Source organism: Rhinolophus ferrumequinum, chromosome 16 (assembly GCF_004115265.2).
Source record: "Rhinolophus ferrumequinum isolate MPI-CBG mRhiFer1 chromosome 16, mRhiFer1_v1.p, whole genome shotgun sequence".
In the NCBI taxonomy this organism is placed as follows: domain Eukaryota; kingdom Metazoa; phylum Chordata; class Mammalia; order Chiroptera; family Rhinolophidae; genus Rhinolophus; species Rhinolophus ferrumequinum.
Genome location: NC_046299.1, coordinates 66,937,453 through 66,959,491, shown reverse-complemented (window position 1 = coordinate 66,959,491; position 22,039 = coordinate 66,937,453). Strand labels below are relative to the sequence as shown.

The window sequence follows — 22,039 nt, the reverse complement described above, 5'->3', positions numbered from 1 at the left end:
CATACCCAAGGAGACCATTTGGGTTAAAGATATCCCAGTAAGCATCATCCAATGAAGACAGTTGTGATTAGGAACAAATCCTCCCTCCTGGAATGCCACTCATACAGGAAGCACCCCACAGTCACCTCAGCCTTCTGCTCTAAGGCACTGAAGGATGGCAGTGAGCTCCCACCGCTTGCCAGTGCCTGCTAGGCACAGCGCCAAACACTTCAAATACAAAATTGTGTTTAATCCTCACAGCAATCTTAGGAATCACAGGCCATTGTTATTGTCCCCACAACATAGCTGAGGAAACTGAGGCTTGAGAGGCTGAGCCCAGATAGCCTGCCAAGGTAACTCGGTAAGGAAAGCAAAGCAGTGGGAGGCGGACCAAAAGCCACTGGTAGCACAGCCATGTCCACCCAGACACAGGCAGGGTGGTGCTGCCCACCATCCTCTCACCTGCTCAGGGCAGGACAAAGTGCCATGGCCCTGGAATAAGCAGTGAATGAAAGGGATTACAAGGGTCTTTCTTTTTCCCCCTCACTAAATACAGTGTGAGGTCAAGAAGTCGTTTCCCAGAATGTCTATCTCAAATCCTTCATCTCCCATGTAAGGAAACTCGGGTCCAAAAAAGTGGAGTGACTAGCCTAAAGGTCACTGGCAGCCCAGGGCTCCCTTGCTGGGCCTCTCAGGAGCAGCCCAGCTCCCTAGGATGCTCAGACACCTCTGGCGACTTGTCAGTCCTTAGGTCGGTGCCATGCAGGCACTCATGGCCCCTTCGAGCTCCCAGGGCTGCGGGGTAGGACAGCGCTGACATCCTTGGTGAATCCCTCCCTCCTGCAAAGCCAGTAGTCGGGCCTGAACTGATGCTCCTATCTCTGCAGACACTTGTTTGGGCGGGAGCGGTTTCCCGCCTCCAGCACTCTCTAGACCCACACAAATCGTTTTTGGAGACACACACACACACAACACACACACACTTTTTAACAGATAATCGATTAATCGATACTGTATGCCAGTTATTGAACTTTCTACGCCAGGCACTGGGCGCCGGCGGGCAGCAAGCAGTACCGGAGCAGCACCGGCCGGTGGGGGCGGGCCGTGGGCGGGGCCGTGGGGTGGGCGGGGCCGTGGGGCGCGCGCGCAGGGGCCGACGGCCTCATTTCCTCGCGTACGCCGGAAATGGCGGGTGTGTGCGCGGTGGTGCGCGGGCCGTGTGGGCGCTGAGGCAGCGCGGCCCTCCCGGGCAGGGCGCCGCCCGGCTGTGCGCGGGCTGGGGCGGAGGCGGAGGCGGCTGCTGCCGTGCGCAGACTGGGGAGCGCGGTGAGTACCGGTCCACCCGGCCTCGCCCGCCTGCGGTTCCGACGGCTGGGGCCGGGCGCGGCCCGGGGCTGGGAATCCCTGTCTGGGTCGGGTCACTTCACCGACGAACCCGCGGGGAGTCTGTCCCTGTGAGGTCGCCTCATGGACGAGCCCTCCGAAGTCTCCGGTGTCAGGAAAAGCCATGGTTTTTCAGAGTGGTTTGAGGGTTTTTTTTGACAGCGGTGCTGCCAGAGACCGTTAGTTTGCCCGTGTTTTATTTTTATCACTTCTTTTTAACCAACTCACCACCATCTCTGCTCCTGTCAGTGGATGCACCGTGTCGTCAGCTGTTCCCTCGTTATTGTGTTACAGTAGTAGTCTCTGACAGCAGCGCCTGTCTCTTTCCGCCAGGCAGCAGGCGTCTTTAAAAGATGCACATTTGTATAGGACTTAGCGGGGCCGCGGAGACTCCGGGAAGGGAAGCCTCTTGCATTTTCAGACTTCATCTTGAAAATTATACTATTTTTGAGCAGCTTACTGAAGAATAACTCGTAAACACAATAGTGATGCTTTTATTTGTGATGATGTTACTGGCACAATGAAATTTTGATTATAAACCTTAAGCTTTTATCCTTCAGCCTGCTCTTGAGATTTATATGCGATGTCTGGACAGTTAACCATCATTGAAGGTTCTCAGGAGCTGGGTCTTCATTTCTGGTGGAATAATGTTGTCTTTTATGTTGTATTAAAATAGAACTTTTGAACTTGGAAGTGGGAAACCCAGTATTTTATGACTGAGAATGTTAACATTCATTTTTTTTATTGTTCTGATCCCATTTGTTTAAAAGTGTCATGTGATTAAAAGAATGTAAAATATATAATAATGATATAAATAATCACAGTTTTAGTTCCAACCAGTTTGGAAATTACTTTTTTTCTTAACTTTTTTATTGAGGTTAAAAATACATATTTTTATGTCTCCAAGTACATAAATCTTAATTGTATAGCTCAATGAGTTTTTATATATTTATTACCTTGTGTAACCACAATCTAGATGAAGTTATGCCTATAGAACATTTCTATTATCCCAGGAGTTTCCTTCTGCTTCTTCCAAGTCTATTATACCACTGCTCCCTAGTCAGTATTCAGATTTCTGTCTTCATCTATTAGTTTTGTCTATTTTGGGCTTTATATTAATGGAATTGTGCAGTATGCTCAGCACATTGCTTATGAGGTTCAACCATGATGTTTCATTAACAGTAGTTCATTCTTTTATATTGTTGTGCAATATTCCTTGGTATAATTATATGACTACTCTTCTGTTGACAGATTTCTGTGTTTCCAAAGTACTGGCAAATTTTTGTATATTATTATTTTGAAGAATACTATGAACGTTCTTATAGATGTCTTGGTAAACATCTGTATGCATTTCTGTCAGTTGTGGAATGGCTGAATCATAAGATAGGGTGAAAATTACGTTTTAACCAAAATAACCTGTTTAAAGAAATAGAATTTGTTATTTTAACTATAACATTATAGATTTGTAAAAGGCAAAACTATTATGATTTCAAGATTTAAGTGACTTATTACCATATTATTATTTACTCCTTGGATTGCACATCTGTGACGATCTTCTAACAGACTTTATTACTTCTTTAACTGTTAGACAAGTCTGTTAGAGCTGCTACTGATCTGTTCCTGAAGCTTGTTGTATAACACTTAGGTAAGAACTGTGTTACTCAAGTTAGTGGTTGTTAGGGGAAATGAAACACCAAAAGGGTATGACTAAAAATGGATTGAAGAATCATGGGATTGCAAATCGAAGAACTTACATTGTTATTGTCATACTACACAAGTACTGGGTATAAATGTAAAATTCAGTTAGAGGTAGGGTTATTTACAAATGTGAGTTTACTACAGGAGTAGAGTGATTTCCGTGTGTACTGAGATATTGATACATTTGTAATGGGAACAGACAACAAAAATCACTAAGCATTTGTGGGAAATAAGTAACCTGTAACTGATTGCCCAGACTGATCAAATACAAGAAATAGACCTGACGCAATGGAGTTAATGTAAGAAACAAAAGAAAACAGATTTAGGAAAGTATAATGCCTTTTGAACATATATAAGCTGCCCTGAAAATAAGCAGTTCTTGAATATTAAAACACAGAAAATAAGAAAAAATATCCATCACATGGAAAATAGACCCTGAAGAGCTATTACATCTAATAGGAGTTCTGGGGAGGAGTAGAAATTGGAAGAGGAGAAATAACCACAGAGACAATAGAGAGCATGAGGGTAGGAGTGTCCGGGCAGAGTCCTGGGCAGCCTGCCAAACACAAAGATGTGTCAGTTAGGAGACAAGTATTGGCAAATATAAATTTACCCTTCTGCCCCTGGTGTCTGTTTCTTCATCTGTGTAGTGAGGATGATCAGAAGTATACCTCTGCAGAGAGCCTGCAGAAAGATGTGGCACGGTTGAGGGGTTCTGGCTGTGATAACAGTTCTGTTCCCCCATTCTCCTCCCCTTGCAAGTCACAGTAGCTGCCAGATTTCCCATTCCTACCTTAAAGCAGAGTGGAAACAAAATACTCTGTAAAAGGAACAAAGGAAGAAAACAGGAATTCTCTGAGTAGAGGTATTTGAGGGTTTTTTTAAAAAAGATTTTTTGTTAAAGTACAGCTAACATACAATATTATGTTAGCTTCAGGTGTACATCATAGTTATTCAACAGTACCCACCTGGCTCTATGCAGTGTTATTATCACATTATTGATTATATTCCCTATGTTAAAGAAGTGATCACCATGGTAAGTCCAGCAACCATCTGACATTGTACCACGCTGTCACAATATTATTGATCTTCCCCCCTTTTTAAAATTTTCAATTAGAGTTGATATTCAGTATTATTTTATATTAGTTTCAGGTGTACAGCATAGTAGTTAAATATTTATATAATTTAGGACGTGATCCTCCTAACTAGTACCACCTGGCACTATACATAGTTTTTACCTGATTGATTATATTCCCTATACTTTACATCCCTGTGACTGTTTTGTGACTAACAATTTGTATTTCTTCATAGAGGTATTTGAGTTGATGAATAGAAAAGACATCCTGAGAGTCTTAAAAGAATACTGATAGACAAACCTAGATACATTCTGATGAAATTTGTGAACTTCATATATAAATAGAAAATCTCATAAGCTTCTAAAGAGGAGCATTTGGTTACCTCTAAAGGGATGAAAAATCAGACTTGCAATTGGACTTCTAACCTGGACAAAGAATGTTAGATGACAGTGGAGCAGTCAATTAACTAAAAAGTATTCATGGGACATATTTTGAACTCAGAATCTTATCCCTAACCAAACTGTCATTCAAAGCAGAAGCAAAAGAAAGTCATTTTCACCCATGCCCACTAGGAATACCCCCAGATGTACTGTATCAAATGAAAAATTAATCCAAGAAGAATAGATGTGGAGTTCAAGAACCAGTGATCAAAGAAAACAGTAAACCTTCAACTCCAAAGTGTTGATAACTAGATCAGAAATTTAATGTAGTGCTAAGGAAGGATTCATAAAACAGAATAGGTATAGTTTTAAAGTCTAAAATTTGTAAAAAATACTTAACATGATTTTAAAGTAGTTTGGGAAGGTGGGAAATGGGTAAAGGCATGTTGGAAGGCTTATTCTGAGCAAGGGAGAAGCTATAGATACCGACCAATTACATGTTGGAATAAATTCTTTAAGGAAATGTAACCCAGCAGTTCCATTTCCAGGGATTTATCCTACAGATGAAATAACATGTGGAAAGTCATGTATATATAAGGCTATTTATGCTGAAATATTTAATAGTGGCAATAGATTTGGAAGGATACACAAAAACTAGAGAGGGGAAATGGGCCTCTGGGATAGAAGGGAGAGGTTTCACTGTATGCCCTCAGGTCATGTATAACCTTTTAATCACACATATTTATTTTGTGGAATTTTAGAAATATAAAAAATTGGGGAAGTGTAAAAAAAATGTAAGGATTTAGAGCACGTCGCCAAATTTGGCTGGCCCCCTGTATTAGTATGACCTGTGACCTAAGAGTAGTTTTTACATTTTTAAGTGCTTGGAAAAAAAGAATACTTTGTGACATGAAACTTATATGAAGTCCAAATTTCACTGCCCGTTGGAACATAGCTATGCTCATTTATTTACACATCATCTGTGGCTGCTATTGTGTTACAAGGCCTAGCTTGTGATATTTACTGTCTGACTGTTACCTAAAATGTTTGCAAATCCCTGGTTAAAAACAACAGACCTCTGTATATACAGGAATTTTGCTTATGATAAATCGGGCATTTCAAATTAGTGCCTGACACAATATGAGGTGCTGTCTTCTGGTGATCAGTACTTTTATTTCTAAATACTTACAAACCATTGATGATTCAGTGACATGTTGAAGAATCCTTGTATCATTTTTAATATTTATCAATTGTTCAAGAAGTAAAAAGTTCTAATTCCCTCGCTCACAAATATTTATACTTCACAATGTTTTAGTTTTAGTTTTCTGACAGCGATCATGTTTTCCAAATAATTTTGTGACTAATTTTGTTGTGTAAAAAGTGAACTCAAAACTGTAAATTTAATTTTTGAAAACTTTAATAATTATTCCATACAGAAAACTTAGGAAGGTTATGCAGAATAGAACTTTAAAAATACGGAGATTCAAATGGATTGTTTGCATTTTGTAGAAAGCAGTAGGTTACTCATTGCAGAAGTTAGTTTGGCACACTGCAGTGTAAGTATCCTGCAAATGACGTATGAAATATGTATATGACCATAGATTGTAGAATCAAAAGATTGGGTAGAAAGTGCCTGAAGGTCATATTATGTAGGGATCAGTGCTGTAGAATGAACTATGTTTAACACTTTATGTTGTCTCAAAATCACAAGGCAAATAGAAAAGATGTAACAAGACCTTCAGAATAATATGATTCTACTTTTGAGGGGGAGGGAGGGCGAGAATTAGTTTTGTTTTTAAATCCAAACTTGTAGTCAACAAATATTTACACTTGTTTTCTTAATGAACAAACTGGAATTTTCTTACAAATGCCTCTTTAGCACTACTACTAGAACTAGATCTGATTTTTTTAAAAAAATAGCTTCATTGAGGTGTAATTGTCATGCAATAAACTACGTATTTATTTAAAGTATACCATTTGATTATTTGCACATATGTATACATCTGTGAAATCACCACCATAATAAAAAATGATGGACATATCCATCACTCCCAAAAGTTTCTTTGTGCCCTTTTATAATTCTTTCCTGATACCACCTCTTACGCCCTCCCACCTCCCCACATTCCCCACCCCAGGTAACCACTGACTCAAACTGCTTTCTGTTGCTACCTTACATTTTCTAGAATTCTATAAAATTGGAATCATACAGTATTACTCTGAGCTTCTGTCACTCAGAGTAATTATTGAGATTCACCCATGTATTAGTAGTTTATTCCTTTTTATTGCTGAGCAGTATTCCATTGTGTGGTTTGTTGATCCATTCATCTATTGAGGGATATTTGAGTTGTTTCTAGTTTTTGGTTTTACATATAAAGCTGCTCTGAACATTTGTGTACAAGTCCTTGTATGGACATATGCTTTCATTTCTCTTGGATAATTATCTGGGAATGGAAGGGCTTGATCATGTGGTAAATTAACTTGTTAAGAAACTGCAAAAATATTTTACATTCCTACCAGCAGTTTATGAAAGTTCTAGTTCCTCAGCATTGTCAGCAACACATCAGTGTTTAATTTTAGCCATTCTAAAATTAGCCATTCATATAGTGGTATCTCATTTATAGCAGTGGTTTGAGTTTGCATTTCCCTAATGACTAACAATATTGAGCATTTTTTATGTCCTTATTTGAAGTGTTTGTTTAAATCTTTTGCCAGTTTTTAATTAAGTTGTGTTTGTTTTATTGTATTTTGATAGTTTTTAAAAATATATTCTGAATACAAGTCCTTTATCAGCTATATGCTTTATACATATTTTCTGCAGGTCTGTGACTTTTCTTTTCCTACTCTTAACAGTGTCTTTCAAAGAGCACAGCTTACTAATTCTGATGAAATCCAGTTTAATAGCTATACTGTTAGTGTTATATCAAAGAAATCTTTGCCTAACTCAAGGTTACAGAGATTTTCTTCTCTGCTTTCTTCTAGTTTTATGGTTTTAGGTTTTACATTTTGATCTGTGATTCATTTTGAATTACATCCTAGTGGATTTGGAATGGTATTTCATTGGGTTTTGATTTGCATTTCCCTGTTGGCTGATGATATTGAGCATCTTTTCATGTGCTTATAGGCCATTCTTACATTTTCTTAGAGAAATATCTATTCAGATCTTTTGCCCATTGGGTTACTTATCTTTTTAATATTGAGTTGTAAGAATTATTTTAAGATTTTTATTAAAAAATATAGCTAACGTACAACATTATATCAGTTTCAGTTGTACATTTGTATCCTAAAGAAGTGATCACCATAAGTCCATCAACCATCTGACACCAAAGCATGCTATCACAATATTATTGACTATATTCCCCATGCTGTATATTACATCCCGTGACTTATTTGTTTTATACCTGGAAATTTGGACCACTTATTGTCCTTCACCTTTACCCCCCTTTTTTAATTTTTCAATTACAGTTGACATTCAGTGTCATTTTATATTAATTTCAGGTGTATAGCATAGTGGTTAGACATTTGTATAATTTAAGACATAATCCCTGACTAGTCTAGTACCCACCTAGCACTATATATCGTTATGACCATATCATTGATTATATTCCCTATGCTTTGCTGTACATCGCCATGACTATTTTGTAACTACCAATTTGTACTTCTTAATCCCTTCACCTTTTTCACCCTGTCTCCCAACTCCCCTCCCATGTATCACCCCAGGAAATCCAGTCCTCAACACCATACATAGTTGTTGCAGTATCATTGACCATATTCCTTATGCTGTATCCTAAATCCCCATGACTACTGGGTAACAACCACTTTGTACTTCGTAATCCCTTCCCCTCTTTCCCCGTCCCTCTTAACACCTTTCCCATCTGGCAACCATCAAAATATTCTCTGTATCTGTAAGTTTGTGTCTGTTTTGCTCTTTAGATTCCACATACCAGCGAAATCACATTGCATCTGTCTTTCACTGACATACTCCATTCAGCACAATACCCTCCAGGTCCATCCCCTCCAGGTCCACCCAAGCCGCCACAGATGGCAAGAACCCATCTCCTTCCCTCGCCAAGCAATATTCCATTGTATATATGTACACCTCCTCTTTATCCATTCTTCCATCGACGGACACCCAGGCTTCCTCCACATCTTGGCCATTGTAAACAATGCTGCGACGAACATATAGATGCACATGTTCCTTTGAAGTAGCATTTGGATTTCTTTAGGTAACTACCCTGAGGTGGGATTACTGGGTCCTTTTTTCTCTCTTGTTATAGACTTTGTTTTAAAGTCTATTTTGTCTGATACTGGTATTGCTCCCCAGCTTTTTGTTGTTGTTTCCATTTTGACGACATAAGTTTTTCCATCCCTTTCAGTCTGTGTGTCTTTCGATCTGAAGTGAGTCTCTTGCAGGCAGCATATGTAAGGGTTTTGTTTTCTTATCCATTGAGCCCTCCTATGTCTTTTGTTTTGTTTTGGGGGTTTTTTGTGTGTTTTTTTGGGGGGAAGGGGAACAGTGTACTTCCAGGATTTTTTCCAAGTCAAATTGTTGTGCTTTCAATCGTAGTTGTGGAGGGCGCAATTCAGCTCCAGGTCCAGTTACCGTTTTTAGTTGTAGGGGGCGCAGCCCACCATCCCTTGCGGGAGTTGAGGAATTGAACCGGCAACCTTGTGGTTGAGAGCGCACTGGCCCATGTGGGAATCGAACCGGCAGCCTTTGGCGTTAGGAGCACGGAGCTCCAACCACCTGAGCCACTGGGCCGGCCCCCTTTCTATGTCTTTTGATTGGCACATTTAATCCATTTACATTTAAAGTAATGGTTTTTTAAAAATTAAATTTATTTGGGTGACAGTGGTTAGTAAAATTACGTAGGTTTCAAGTGTACAATTCTACAATACACCATATATATATATATATATATATATCACATTATGTGCTCACCATCCAAAGTCAGTTCTCCTTCCGTTACCATATATTTGACCCTCTTTACCCTCTAAAGTAATTGTTGATAAATATGTAGCTATTGCCATTTTATTATTATTTTGATTTTTTTTTTTTCCTGTCTTAAAGAAGTCCCTCTGATATTCCTTGTAATGCTGGTTTGGTGGTGATGAACTCCTTTAGCTTTTTTCTTTTCTGGGAAGCTGTTTATCTGTCCTTCAATTTTAAATGATAACCTTGCTGGGTAGGGTAATCTTGGTTGTAGATCCTTGCTTTTCATCACTTTGAATATTACATGCTAATCCCTTCTTGACTGCAAAGTTTCTGTTGATAAATCAGCTGATAGTTTTATGGGTGCTCCCTTATAAGTTACCGTGTTTCCCCAAAAATAAGACCTAGCTGGACTATCAGCTCTAATGCATCTTTTGGAGCAAAAATTAATATAAGACCCGGTCTTATCTTAATATAATATAAGACTGAGTATAATATAGCATAATACCGGGTCTTATATAACATAACATAATATAAGACCCAGTCTTATGTAATATAATATAATATAATATAATATAATATCGTAAATATAATATCTTGTCTTATATAAGACCGGGTCTTATATTAATTTTTGCTCCAAAAGACGTATTAGAGCTGATGGTCCGGCTAGGTCTTATTTTGGGGGAAACACAGTACTAGTTGCCTTTTTCTTGCTGCTTTTAGCATTCTCTCTTTGTATTTAACCTTTGCCATTTTAATTATAATGTGTCTTGGTGTGGACCTGTTTGGGTTCATCTTGTTTGGGACTTTCTGTGCTTCCTGGGCTTGTATATGTGTTTCCTTCACCAGGTTAGGACATTTTTCTGTCATTATTTCCTCAAATAGGTTTTGAATGCCTTGCATTCTCTCTTCTCCTTCGGTGTTAATATCTTTTTTTTTTTTTTAATTCTTATTGGGGAATATGGGGGAACACTGTGTTTCCTCAGGACCCATCAGCTCCATGTCAAATCATTTTCAATCTAGTTGTGGGGGGCCCAGCTCAGTTCCAAGTCAAATCATTGTCTTCAATCTAGTTCTGGAGGGCGCAACTCACTGGCCCATGAGGGAATCTTACCAGCAACCTTGGTGTTATGAGCACTGCACTCTTAACCACTGAGCCAACCAGTCGCCCTCTCTTCTCATTCTGGTACCCCTATGTTGCAAATGTTACTACACTGGATGTTGTCCCAGAGGTCTCTTAAACTATACTCATTATTTTGGATTCTTTTTCCGTTTTGCTGTTCTGATTGGGTGTTTTGTGCTATTTTGTCTTCCAAATCGCCGATTCAATTCTCTGCTCCATCTAATCTGCTGGCAATTCCTTCTAATGCATTCCTCATTTTAGTTATTGTATTCGTCACTTGATCTCCTCAGACTGTCAGCTCCAGTTCCATCCCATCAACTTAGAGTCTGCTGGGCTCTGTTGGGTTCCGCTCCCTGTGCTGTGGCCTGGAAACTAAGCCAGTCAGCTGGGCAATTGTTTCTTGTTTCTCCAGGGTCATTGTCCTTTATTACCTAATAATGTTCAGTATCTCGAAAATTGTTTCATATATATATTTGGATTTTGTTAATTCATTTTTGGTTGTTTCAAGTGTGAGAGTAAATCTGATTCCTGTTACTCCAGCTTGGCTATAAGAGGAAGTCTCTTTAGTCTGTTTTTGAGAGTAAGAATTGATGGTTTCTAAGGCTGTTTGTTTGTTTGTTTTTAACTCTGAGATCTTTGATTTTTGTATTCTATATCTTTAACAGCTCATTTTTTCCATCTCCACAGTATATTCCATTCTCTCCTCAGAACACTTAACTGCCTGCTGTTTATGCTTTGAGGTTGCTTAGGATTAAATCTGTGCTATGCATAAACCTTATTTATGATGCAGACACATTACACAGAGCAAGTACAATCAAGGTATAACAGCAGAAAAACATAAAAAATTAAACCAATGTTTTTCAGGATTTTAGGACCACTACCCACTTATAAATATATATGTGTGTGTGTGTGTGTGTGTGTAAATATATATATATGTATATATATATATAAAATTGTGACATAAAACTTACTACTATATGTGGTATACACTGTTATTTCCTGTTTCATTGAAAAATAAACCTTTGGTAGTGACCCATTAATGGGTCATATCTCACAGTTTAAAATATATTGTTTAGAAAAATATGAGGCACCACATTAATAAAAGGTAGAGATACTTAGATTACATATGTTAGTTCTATTATCAAGTTTCACTTCAAAACAGTTTGAGTATAGTATAGTATAGTTAAATATGTATAATTTTATTAATAATTTATACAAGATTATATCTCCACATTTTTAGTTTTAGGCTTTCCTAATCAGTAAGAAAATGACAAGAACTGATGCTCCTTGGTGATTTTCTTCCATAGGTTCTGCTACTCTGGTAGAAACTATCTGGTAAAAGCCTATTGTAGTATCATATCCTTCTAGACAAACACTTGGTTAGAATGGAAGTTCTCTGCGACAGAGATCTTCCCTGCCTCCTGTCTGCTAAGTTCTTAACCATTTCTATTCTATAGTTCAGAACCCTTAGTTTAGAAAGAAACACAGAAGAGCTCACACAACTGGTTGTGGTATGAATGGTACCATGTAATTTTGTAAATTTATATAGGGTTTTTAATTTATCACTGTAAATGAACATTAAATTGTTCATGTTTTTTCCTTTATATGGATTCTAAACCTCTCCAGACTTGGAGGAAATCTGTTGCTGTGTAATACAGTGGAAAAAATTATGTGTCCCAATACTCAAATAATCTGCTGGAGGATTTTGGATGTAAAAATGTTTTTTAATGTGTTTTCCAGATGTCTGTGACCTTTTGAAATTGTTTTTCCCTCCACTTAATTTTAAGGCTCTTAGAATGACTAAGTTGAGCCATAGAAATTAATGAAGTAGAATGCTTGAACTAAATAAACTGGAAGAACATACCTCTCTCTAGTAAGCCATTATTAATATAACAAGAACAATTTATAGAAATTCAGTTCCTAAATGGTGATATGCAGTAGGTGGGAAATGATGTGTTAATCGAAATATTTATTATGTTACTAAAGAGCTATAAGCAATGTAATTTTCGAATAAGAGAACAGAATCTATTTAACACAAAATATGCTAAACATAAACATGTTTCTTTGATTCATTCAGGAGATTATGGATGTGTAGACATTTCTGGTTAAGGGTATTATGTGTGATGTTGTAGTGCTTTTATTTTTCTTAATAGCTCTCCCAGAATTTACTGAATATTCTAAATTGTATTAGCACCTCTCATGGTGCTCTGCGTGTGGTGGTCACATAGCTACGTTCACTGAAGCTGCCAACAATTTGATGTACATAAGGAAACAAAATTCTGATTGATTCTGATCTGTTTCTTTCAGAAAGGTCACCACCCATGTAATGGAATTTTATCCGATTCTGTAGATCAGATTCCTTTATTCTGGATATCATGGTGACAATACAGGAAGTGTGCATAATTTCTCATTTCTACAAGTAGTCTTGACTGCTGAAGGAAGAAATTTTTAAGCTACAGCAGAATTCATTTTGGTACCTTTTATGGAAATCCTGATTTTGTTTTTAATTTTTTGATAACCTTTTGCTAAAGGTATGAACAAGCAAAGAACATATCTCATTAGGCAAGTCCACAGTAATAAGAATGCCTAGAAGAGGACTGATCCTTCAAACCCGGACCCACTGGCTGCTGTTGGGTCTTGCTTTATTCTGCAGTTTGGTATTATTTTTGTACCTTCTGGAATGTGCCCCCCAGACCGATGGAAATGCATCTCTTCCTGGGGTCATTGGGGAAAATTATGGTAAAGAGTATTATCAAGCACTACTGCAGGAGCAAGAAGAACATTATCAAACCAGGGCAACCAGTCTGAAACGCCAAATTGCCCAACTAAAACAAGAATTACAAGAAATGAGTGAGAAGATGCGATCATTGCAAGAGAGAAAGAATGTAGGGGCTAATGGCGTAGGCTATCGAGGCAACAAGGAACAAGCACCTAGTGATCTGTTAGAGTTTCTTCATTCCCAAATTGACAAAGCTGAAGTTAGCACAGGAGCCAAACTACCTAGTGAGTATGGGGTCATTCCTTTTGAAAGTTTTACCTTAATGAAAGTATTCCAGTTGGAAATGGGTCTCACTCGCCATCCTGAGGAAAAGCCAGTTAGAAAGGACAAGCGAGATGAATTGGTAGAAGTTATTGAAGCTGGCTTGGAGGTCATTAATAATCCTGATGAAGATGATGAACAGGAAGATGAGGATGGTCCCCTTGGAGAGAAACTGATATTTAATGAAAATGACTTCATAGAAGGTAATGAGAACAATGTGTTGGTCCATAGTTATGTTAGTGTAACAAATGCTATTGTATGCCAGTAATATAAGTCAGTCATTTTCCACAATATTAAAACATTTAAGTTTTTATCTACTTTATTCCACCAAGAATTTGAAGTGGGCTTTTGAAAAAAGTTACAATGTGATCATGAAGTAGAGAACAAGAACCAGGGAAATAGAATAAGTCTAAGCTTATACAGAAGAATACCACCCAAATTGAAGGGTTCTTAGAGCTGTTTGTGTATTTACATGTGTATACGAGTATATTTGCATTCCTCTGTTACCTGGTCTTGATGTTCCTTTTTTATACTTTTTAAAATGTGTGAAGATTTGAAAGACATTTGATAAAGGGGAAAAAAACCCTGATTTAGTAGATTAGTGGTTATTCTGCATTTTGGAGGGAGGAGAGAAGCATGTGTCAGAACATCAAAGAGGCATACATAGTTTTAAAAAGCACATCTGACACCCTGTTTCCCCGAAAATAAGACCTAGCCGGACAATCAGCTCTACTGCGTCTTTTGGAGCAAAATTAATGTAAGACCCAGTATTATATTATATTATATTATATTATATTATATTATACTATACTATACTATACTATACTATACTATACTATATTATATTATATTATATTATATTATATTATATTATATAAGACCCGATCTTATAGTAAAAGAAGACCGGGTCTATATTAATTTTTGCTCCAAAAGACGCATTAGAGTTGATTGTCCGGCTAGGTCTTATTTTTGGGGAAACACAGCATTTGGAAAAGTAAAGAAATAACCTCTTCCTAATACCGACTTCAGAAAGGGCATGGGACTTTTATATATCAATATGGGACGTGACTCAAAGGTTGAGGCACAGTGCTATAAATTGAGATATTTGTTGATTGATATAAACAGGAATAATTATAGATCCCTACCCATACTTATCTTAATATTCTCTGCTAGATATTTAATTGCAGACTTAAAATCATTTTAGATATAAATCTTTCTTTAAAGTTCTCCTTGCTTGATTCTGTAAACAGTCTACCCCATGGAGTTTTGCTGACCCTGACTCATCCTGAGTGTCACTGGCTGTGTTGTAATAGAACACCTCGAGGCTTTCGAAGGCTGTCAGGGAGAGCATTGCGCTTTTCTGGGGCACAGGAACTGTCTTCTCTCTGTAGCCACCTCTTTTTTCTGCTGTCACTTCCTGCTATTTTTAATGGGTTGTTTCTCTCAAAGCTCTTCTAATTTTTCTACAAGCTCAGCTTTTTGTCTTTTCGCTCTATATGTATGTAGCTTATGGCAGAATTGAAAGCTGTAGAGGAAGTGAGATAACTGAGTAACATGTAAAAAGTCTTCCCATTTGCCTGAAAGGAAAGGAACCAATGCCAGTTTTATTATATTCTACAGCTTCTGCTTATAACTCTCCTTGGATTCTGTCACTTACAGGATTTTTCTCTGTCCCTCACTTTTCCTTCACTGTGCCACTCTCCTCATCAAAACAATAATTACTGACAACTAAGCAACTCCTATTTCTCTTTCCAGACTTCAGCTTAGATGACACTTCTTCCAGAAAGTCATCTCCAACCTGCAAGTCTAAGACAGCAGTGCTTCCTGTGTGCTTTTGCAGCCTCTGCCCTGTGTCCCCTCCCCTAGAGCTTGTTGTATGGCATTGCCCGTTCCCTGATTGGGAGTTCCTGCTCAGCTGTAAGCATCAGGAGGAGTGGGACCAGGTCTATCATGTTCTCCATTTTATTCCCACGTATTGATGGTGACTCATACATCTGTAGTGTAACCTTTCTCCTGAGTGTCACACGTAAAACTCAGATTGCCCAGTAGACGTCCATGCTTTTCTTCCAAAGGCATCTCAGATCACCATGTTTAAATCTATACTAATTTTTCTTTGTCTGACTTCCTTGTATTCAGTGTATGTTTGTATAAGTGTGTGCGCACGTGTGTGGATCACTGTGCTGTTCTTCTTTATTGTTTTGTCACTCTCACTAAAGTGACCCTTCCTCAAAACTGGGACATGTAGCCCTCTTTATACCACCAGTAGCTGACACAAAGGCATTCAATTCATTTTTGTTGAGCTGAACCCAACAATAGAAGTTTTGACTCTCAGGTCTGGAATTTAATGCTGCTAGAAGTAAGTTCTTTATTTTCATCATATGGTTACTGTGTTAATAGGCTCTACTATTTAAAAAATCATATGTAAAAAGGAATAATTGTCATTTGGAGCATATGTTATGGATCGAGCAGTGAACTTTTTAAAATCTCTTTTCCTTTTAAAGAAATAGTTGTTACTGACTGTACAGTGGGGATAAATGTTTTCACAAACAGATGAAAACCCTACAAATCTGGTTTCATACTTTTGATCTTTGAGTAAAATCAGTGTTCACACTGAATTTGTGGATTTTGATATGGAGACATCTTTGTCCCTGACTCTTTCTAGGTTATTACCGCACCGAGAGAGATAAGGGCACACAGTATGAACTCTTCTTTAAGAAAGCCGACCTTATGGAGTACAGACATGTGACCCTTTTCCGCCCTTTTGGACCTCTCATGAAAGTGAAGAGCGAGATGACTGACATCAGTAGATCAGTTATTAACATCATTGTGCCGCTTGCTGAAAGAACTGAAGCATTTGTGCAGTTTATGCAGAACTTCAGGTAACTCGGGGTTCATGATTTGGCTCAGTGCACTTGAAAACATCACACTTCAAGCACATCTGCTTAATTTGGCTTCGCTGAGTATGACTGCGTAGAATTACAGGATAATTTTATAGGCTTTGGGGAACTTTATTTTTGATATTCTTTTTTTCCTTAAAGTATGTGTAGTATATTGTGTTATTGACAGTTTGAACTGTGATGTAAATTGAGGATGACAACTATAAGAAACTGAATTTGATGACCTTTATAATTACATGCATGTTAGGACAAGTTGAGTGTTTCAAAATAATGTTATTGAGGCATAATTTACATACAATAATATCCATGTATTGTAGGGACACAGGCTTCATGACTTTGGACCAGTGTGTACCCTCATGTAGCCACCTCCCTAATCAAGATAGCGGACATTGCTCTCTACCCAGAAAATGCCCTTGAGAACAATTTGAGCTTTAAAACTGAAAAAATTTTAGAAATACAAACATTCAACTAAAAATTGGTACAAAATTATTCCATCTTGGGAAGCAGAGGCTAACAATTTGTAAAAGATCTTTTTTTTCTCCCATTAAATTTGGGTATTTTAAAAAGCTGAAGTGTTAAAGAATTAACACTTACATATTAGAATAAATATTTGAGGAAAGTTGTGCTTTTTTGTTGTAACAACTGCCGTGTTTTAAATACTCTAATGTGGTAGTTGTAATGTTTGTAATCCCAATCTTTTATTCTATACTGAAATTGTTGGATTTAGAAGTTAATTAACTTTTCTGTGGCAGAATATCTAGAAATCATACTTCCAAATGACTTCTGCCTGTTTAAAATAGCTTACTTCAGGTCTGATTTCCTAAAGCGTATTTTTAGTGCATGGAATTTCCTTCAGTAAGTCATCGCATTGGTGGCAAATATTTATTCTTTGATGATAGGTGTAGTTTCTGGTACTAGCCAGTCTGAAAACAAAGTAACTCTTGAACCAAAACATGAATATTTATTTGTTTAGTTCTGAACTGATGGGCTTATTTCCCTGAGTAGCTTGTAATTTGCTTCTGAAGGTAATACCAACCAGAGAAAAAGTTCCCAAAAAGTTTTGAAATTTGGCAACATTGTTGAACTGCTTCCACTGGCCCTTTAAGGGTTGCACTCATTTATATATGTTGTTATTTATTTTCGGTGATGCCTTTAAGAATTCAGCAATATTGCCACTTTAATATTTTCTTAAAACTTCACATGATTTTTTTAAAATTAGTAGTGCCTCGTTCATTCTCTTGTTAAAGCTTCATGTGATTGCTTTCTGAATGAGGAGAGCCTCACATTTTCTTGAATGAACTTGATTTTTCCATTCTCTTAGGGATGTATGTATTCGTCAGGACAAGAGGATTCATCTCACAGTGGTGTATTTTGGTCAAGAAGGACTGTCTAGAGTCAAGTCCATCCTAGAATCTGTCACAAGGTTGGTGAGCTTTGTCCACCTTGAGGTCCTTGGTATGTAGTATATAACATTAGCAGAGTGCGAATGTCAGATATTTGGAGTTCATGAGTTGACTTGGAATAGCCGCTGTTTAGAAGTTGGCTGAGCATGTGAGTGGTGGTGAGAAGTTGCCCACTTCCCCCGAGGTTCACTCGTACAACTAACTAAATGACTCCCCTTGCCTCAGCCGTCTAGCGGACGGCCCGCCATGGTCAGGGTGCTGGCACTGCTCCGTCCACTCCCCTCTGTGTATTTGCCTCTATTTATTACTTCTTCATTTCTCCTTTTTATAAATCTAATCCCTTCATTTTGATATCATCTCCTGAGCTTTTCTCTTACTTGTCACCTTTCTTTCCTTTCATTTCCCCAGGTTCCATCTTCTCACCCTGTAAATAATACTTAGGTCTTCCCTTATCCTTAAGAAACACCCGCCGGACTCCATAGAACCCCATAGCTACTATTAGGTTTCTGTCCTTTCACAGCTAAACCTCACAGGACAGTAGTTCTCTCACTATGCAACTCATGTAGTACTTGGCACATAGTAGGTGCTCAGAGGTTTGAATGAGTGAATTAGTAATTCCTTAATACTCCGTCATTAATTCTACAGCTTCTCAGCAATTTCATCTCTAAGTTATGACCTAAATGCCAAATTCAGCCTTTTCTCTGCATCCTTTTTTATTGCCTTTTTACATTGGGCACCTGACAAGTGCTTCCTTTGTGACACGTCCCTCTGATGTTTGTAAAGTGTAAGTATTTATAAATGTAAGTATGTTCTAATGTAAGGCATTAGGTAGATTGTCTTTTCTGACCACACCAGTTCTATATCCTTTACTTGCTGGTTTGCCTTTCTGCCAGTTGTGGCTGTTCCCCGGGAGTCCAGATTTGGCTGGACTGTCCATTCTTCTTGAGTCATTCAACTAACATTCACCGAGTCCCAGCAGCCATGTTCCCAGTGCACTGCTTGGGCAGGGAGAGGGGGTCTGACTGGGTGGTTGGACAGGATGGGGCACAGGAGAAGGACTTGTAGTCCCCACCCGAGGGGGCTCTCTCCCAGCACTGATGTGTAAACACAAACATCGCCTTGTCCCCTGCGCTGGCTGCTCCTCCTGATGGCCCTCTCTCAGTTCAAAAAGACCATCCTCATGATCCAGGGTGACAGCCAGCACCTTTTACTCATTCTCCACCTCTGAGCAGTCAGTTCCTGCTTACTGCATAGGACCTCCGCTCTGTCCTTTCCTTGCTGCTGCCACCACCCCGCTTCCCCCTCCCTCCTTTACTTTTCTTCTCTTCCCTCCTTACCATTTGCAGGTCACCTGCTAAGTGCCAAGCTTATATTGTTATTCCTGAAGTCATCCCTGCATTAAGCGGGACTCCTCTGTGGCAAATGGTGGAAATCTCTTGAGCTTGCTCAAGGAAAATGAGAGGGTTATTGAAGAATCTTGAATAACTCGCAAAACTAAAGGGATTATTACAATCAAATCTGGGGAAGAAAACAAAAACAGCTTTGATCTCTTAGGGACTGGAAGCAAAGACCGGAGTAACATCAAAATTCTCTTGTTGCCTTCTTGTCCATTTTTCTCTGTGTCTGGACTTCATTCTCCTGTCGCAGATAGGCTTCTTCCATATGTGAGGTATATGGCTGTTGGCAGCTCTGGGCTCACATCTTCTCAGCCTTGACATCAGAGAGGAAAGAGCTCTCTCCCAGATCCAGCTGAGAAAACCCCAAGGAACAACTTTTGCCCGCTCTTGAGCCAGTCAGTGTCCAGGTCGCGGTATTGTGATTGGCCCACCTTGAGTGGTCCCCACCCCTAGGAAATTACTGTGGTTAGCATATTCGATGATTAGTTCCTCCATTTTGTGCTGGAGCATGAGGTAGTGATCAGCAGTTTCCCCCAAAGAAGGGAGAGCTTTGTATCCCAGAAAAAGGGGCGCAGGGGCACTTGGAACTTGGAGTGCAGTTTATCCACTATTTGAGCCTTTGCTTCCATGTCTCCATTTCCTGTCCTGTATCACTGTAAAAGTAATCTTCCTAGAATGTTCCCTTTTGACCCAGCTATGCCCTAGTACAGGAGTTCTCCACCTTTAATATCAGGGTCACCTGGGGGCTTCTTCAGACACACAGGCTCAGCTCTCCCCAGCATCTGATAGGAGTCTGGGGTAGGGCCTGAGAATTTGCATTTCTTACACATTCCAGGGAAGCTGATGCTCTGGATGGGGCGACTTCACTGTGGGAACCACTGCCCTGGCTCTTGGCGGGAAACCCGGCTCCTCCTTGTCTTTAGGACACTGACTAAGTTCTCTAACTCCTCAGGGAGGGTCCTCCTCGTCTGACACTTTTTTGGTCTTCTAGGATCCTTCTGTGCCAATTTGATTTGTCTGATGCTTGATCTCTGAAATGCTTTGTAGTTTCTCACCTCTTGGCTTTTGAGGATAATTAATTGTCATGGCCTTTACAGTCACCACTGAATTCAGGATTTTAACCAAGGCAAAATTTCAATTCCAATTCTAACATCTTCTCTAACTATTCCAGACAAAAGCAGTCTTTTTCCCCAGAACTACTGTTTATTCATTCACTCAGCAAATATTTATTGAACTTCTGTTCTATGAGTGATACTGTGTCCATAGTCATGCACAAAACGGAATCCCTCCTCTCCTGGAACTTACATTCCAGTGCGGGGAGACACTCAGACATGTCTGCTGAGGGAAGCAGATGGAGATCACAGACAGAGGGGTTGTGGTATGAGGGGATCCCTCTGATAAGAGGACATTTGAGCAAAAAGCTAAACAGCTCAATAGGAGAACATTGAGTATGTATCGTTCATGTGGAATGCATTAGCTCTTACCAGACTTTACAGACGCATATGTTTTTCCATGTGTGGATTTCTCCCTTCCACAGTAGGCTCTTAGGGCCCTGAGGCGCAGTGGCCACTCCTTACCACTTACTAACCCTCTCACCGCCACCATGTTGCCGCAGCTGTGGACATGTAGTGACTATCTGCCTTTGATGACAATCTTGTACATGAAGCCGATGAGTTCCTTCCCCTGTATGAATGTAGAGGCAACATAATAAAGTATCAGAAGTGTAAAGTGTATTTGTAAGTTGTGTGGAAGGGAGGGAGTTGTTAGACTTTAAGTGGGACTTAAAATTTGTTGTATGTGTTTTTCTCATAGTGCATCTAATTTTCACAATTACACCTTAATCTCACTGAATGAAGAATTTAATCGTGGACGAGGACTAAATGTGGGTGCACGAGCTTGGGACAGCGGAGAGGTCTTGATGTTTTTCTGTGATGTTGATATATATTTCTCAGCCGACTTCCTTAACAGCTGCCGGTTAAATGCTGAGCCAGGTGTGTAAAATGTTTGGTGAGCTAAGTGTAGAATTTAGAACAATGTCAGCACATCCCATATTTTGAATCTAGTTAACTGTGTTTTTTCAAAGTTATATTTGGTGCGGTAGTAGATGGGAGGAGAGGGTTTATCACTGTGTGAGGGATATAAATGATAAATGTCTAACTATTACATTGTTTTGTACATCTGAAACTAATAAAAAAAATTTTAATAAAATAAAGTTATATTTGTGGCATAATTAACTGAAATATTAAATAGAAAACTGAAACTTTGTCGCTCTGAAGTTCATAACCCTTGTTCTCTTATGGCCAAATTCCAGTGTCGACATTTGAATCCAAATAAACAAATGCAGAGAAATAAAAAAAGTCTTGAAATTAACAAGGACGAAGCAGCACTTGTCAGAAAAAGTCTAAGCTGACGTGTGGAGATGTGTGGGTCAGGAGCACTCTGCCCCAGGCAGTGGCGCCAGTGCACGCCCATGAATGCAGAGGTCTACCATGTTTCCCTGAAAACAAGACCTAGCTGGACAATCAACTCTAATGCGTCTTTTGGAGCAAAAATTAATATAAGACCCGGTCTTATATAATGTAATATAATATAAGATCGGGTCTTATATTAATTTTTGCTCCAAAAGATACATTAGAGATGATTGTCCAGCTAGGTCTTATTTTCGGGGAAACAGGGTAGGTAACCACAGTGCCCGTTTCCGTATTGTGCATTTTGGAACGATTTACTATATTT

The 22,039-nt window shown here is 38.9% G+C and overlaps 1 protein-coding gene across 2 annotated transcripts in view; it reads left to right on the top strand.

The window, feature by feature from the left end:
• Positions 1-1,164: 1,164 nt before the first annotated feature.
• CSGALNACT2 (chondroitin sulfate N-acetylgalactosaminyltransferase 2) overlaps positions 1,165-22,039 on the top strand; it is a 41,121-nt gene continuing 20,246 nt past the window's right edge. Inside the window, exons 1-6 of one of the 2 annotated variants that reach the window (XM_033130620.1) lie at positions 1,165-1,305; positions 12,877-13,042; positions 13,626-13,812; positions 16,272-16,488; positions 17,828-17,929; positions 21,119-21,297. In XM_033130620.1, the coding sequence (XP_032986511.1) occupies positions 13,632-13,812; positions 16,272-16,488; positions 17,828-17,929; positions 21,119-21,297 (679 nt within the window). In that variant the 5' untranslated portion in view covers positions 1,165-1,305; positions 12,877-13,042; positions 13,626-13,631. Of the gene's footprint in view, positions 1,306-12,876; positions 13,813-16,271; positions 16,489-17,827; positions 17,930-21,118; positions 21,298-22,039 lie in introns of both variants that reach the window. The other variant, XM_033130619.1, reaches the window with a different exon arrangement.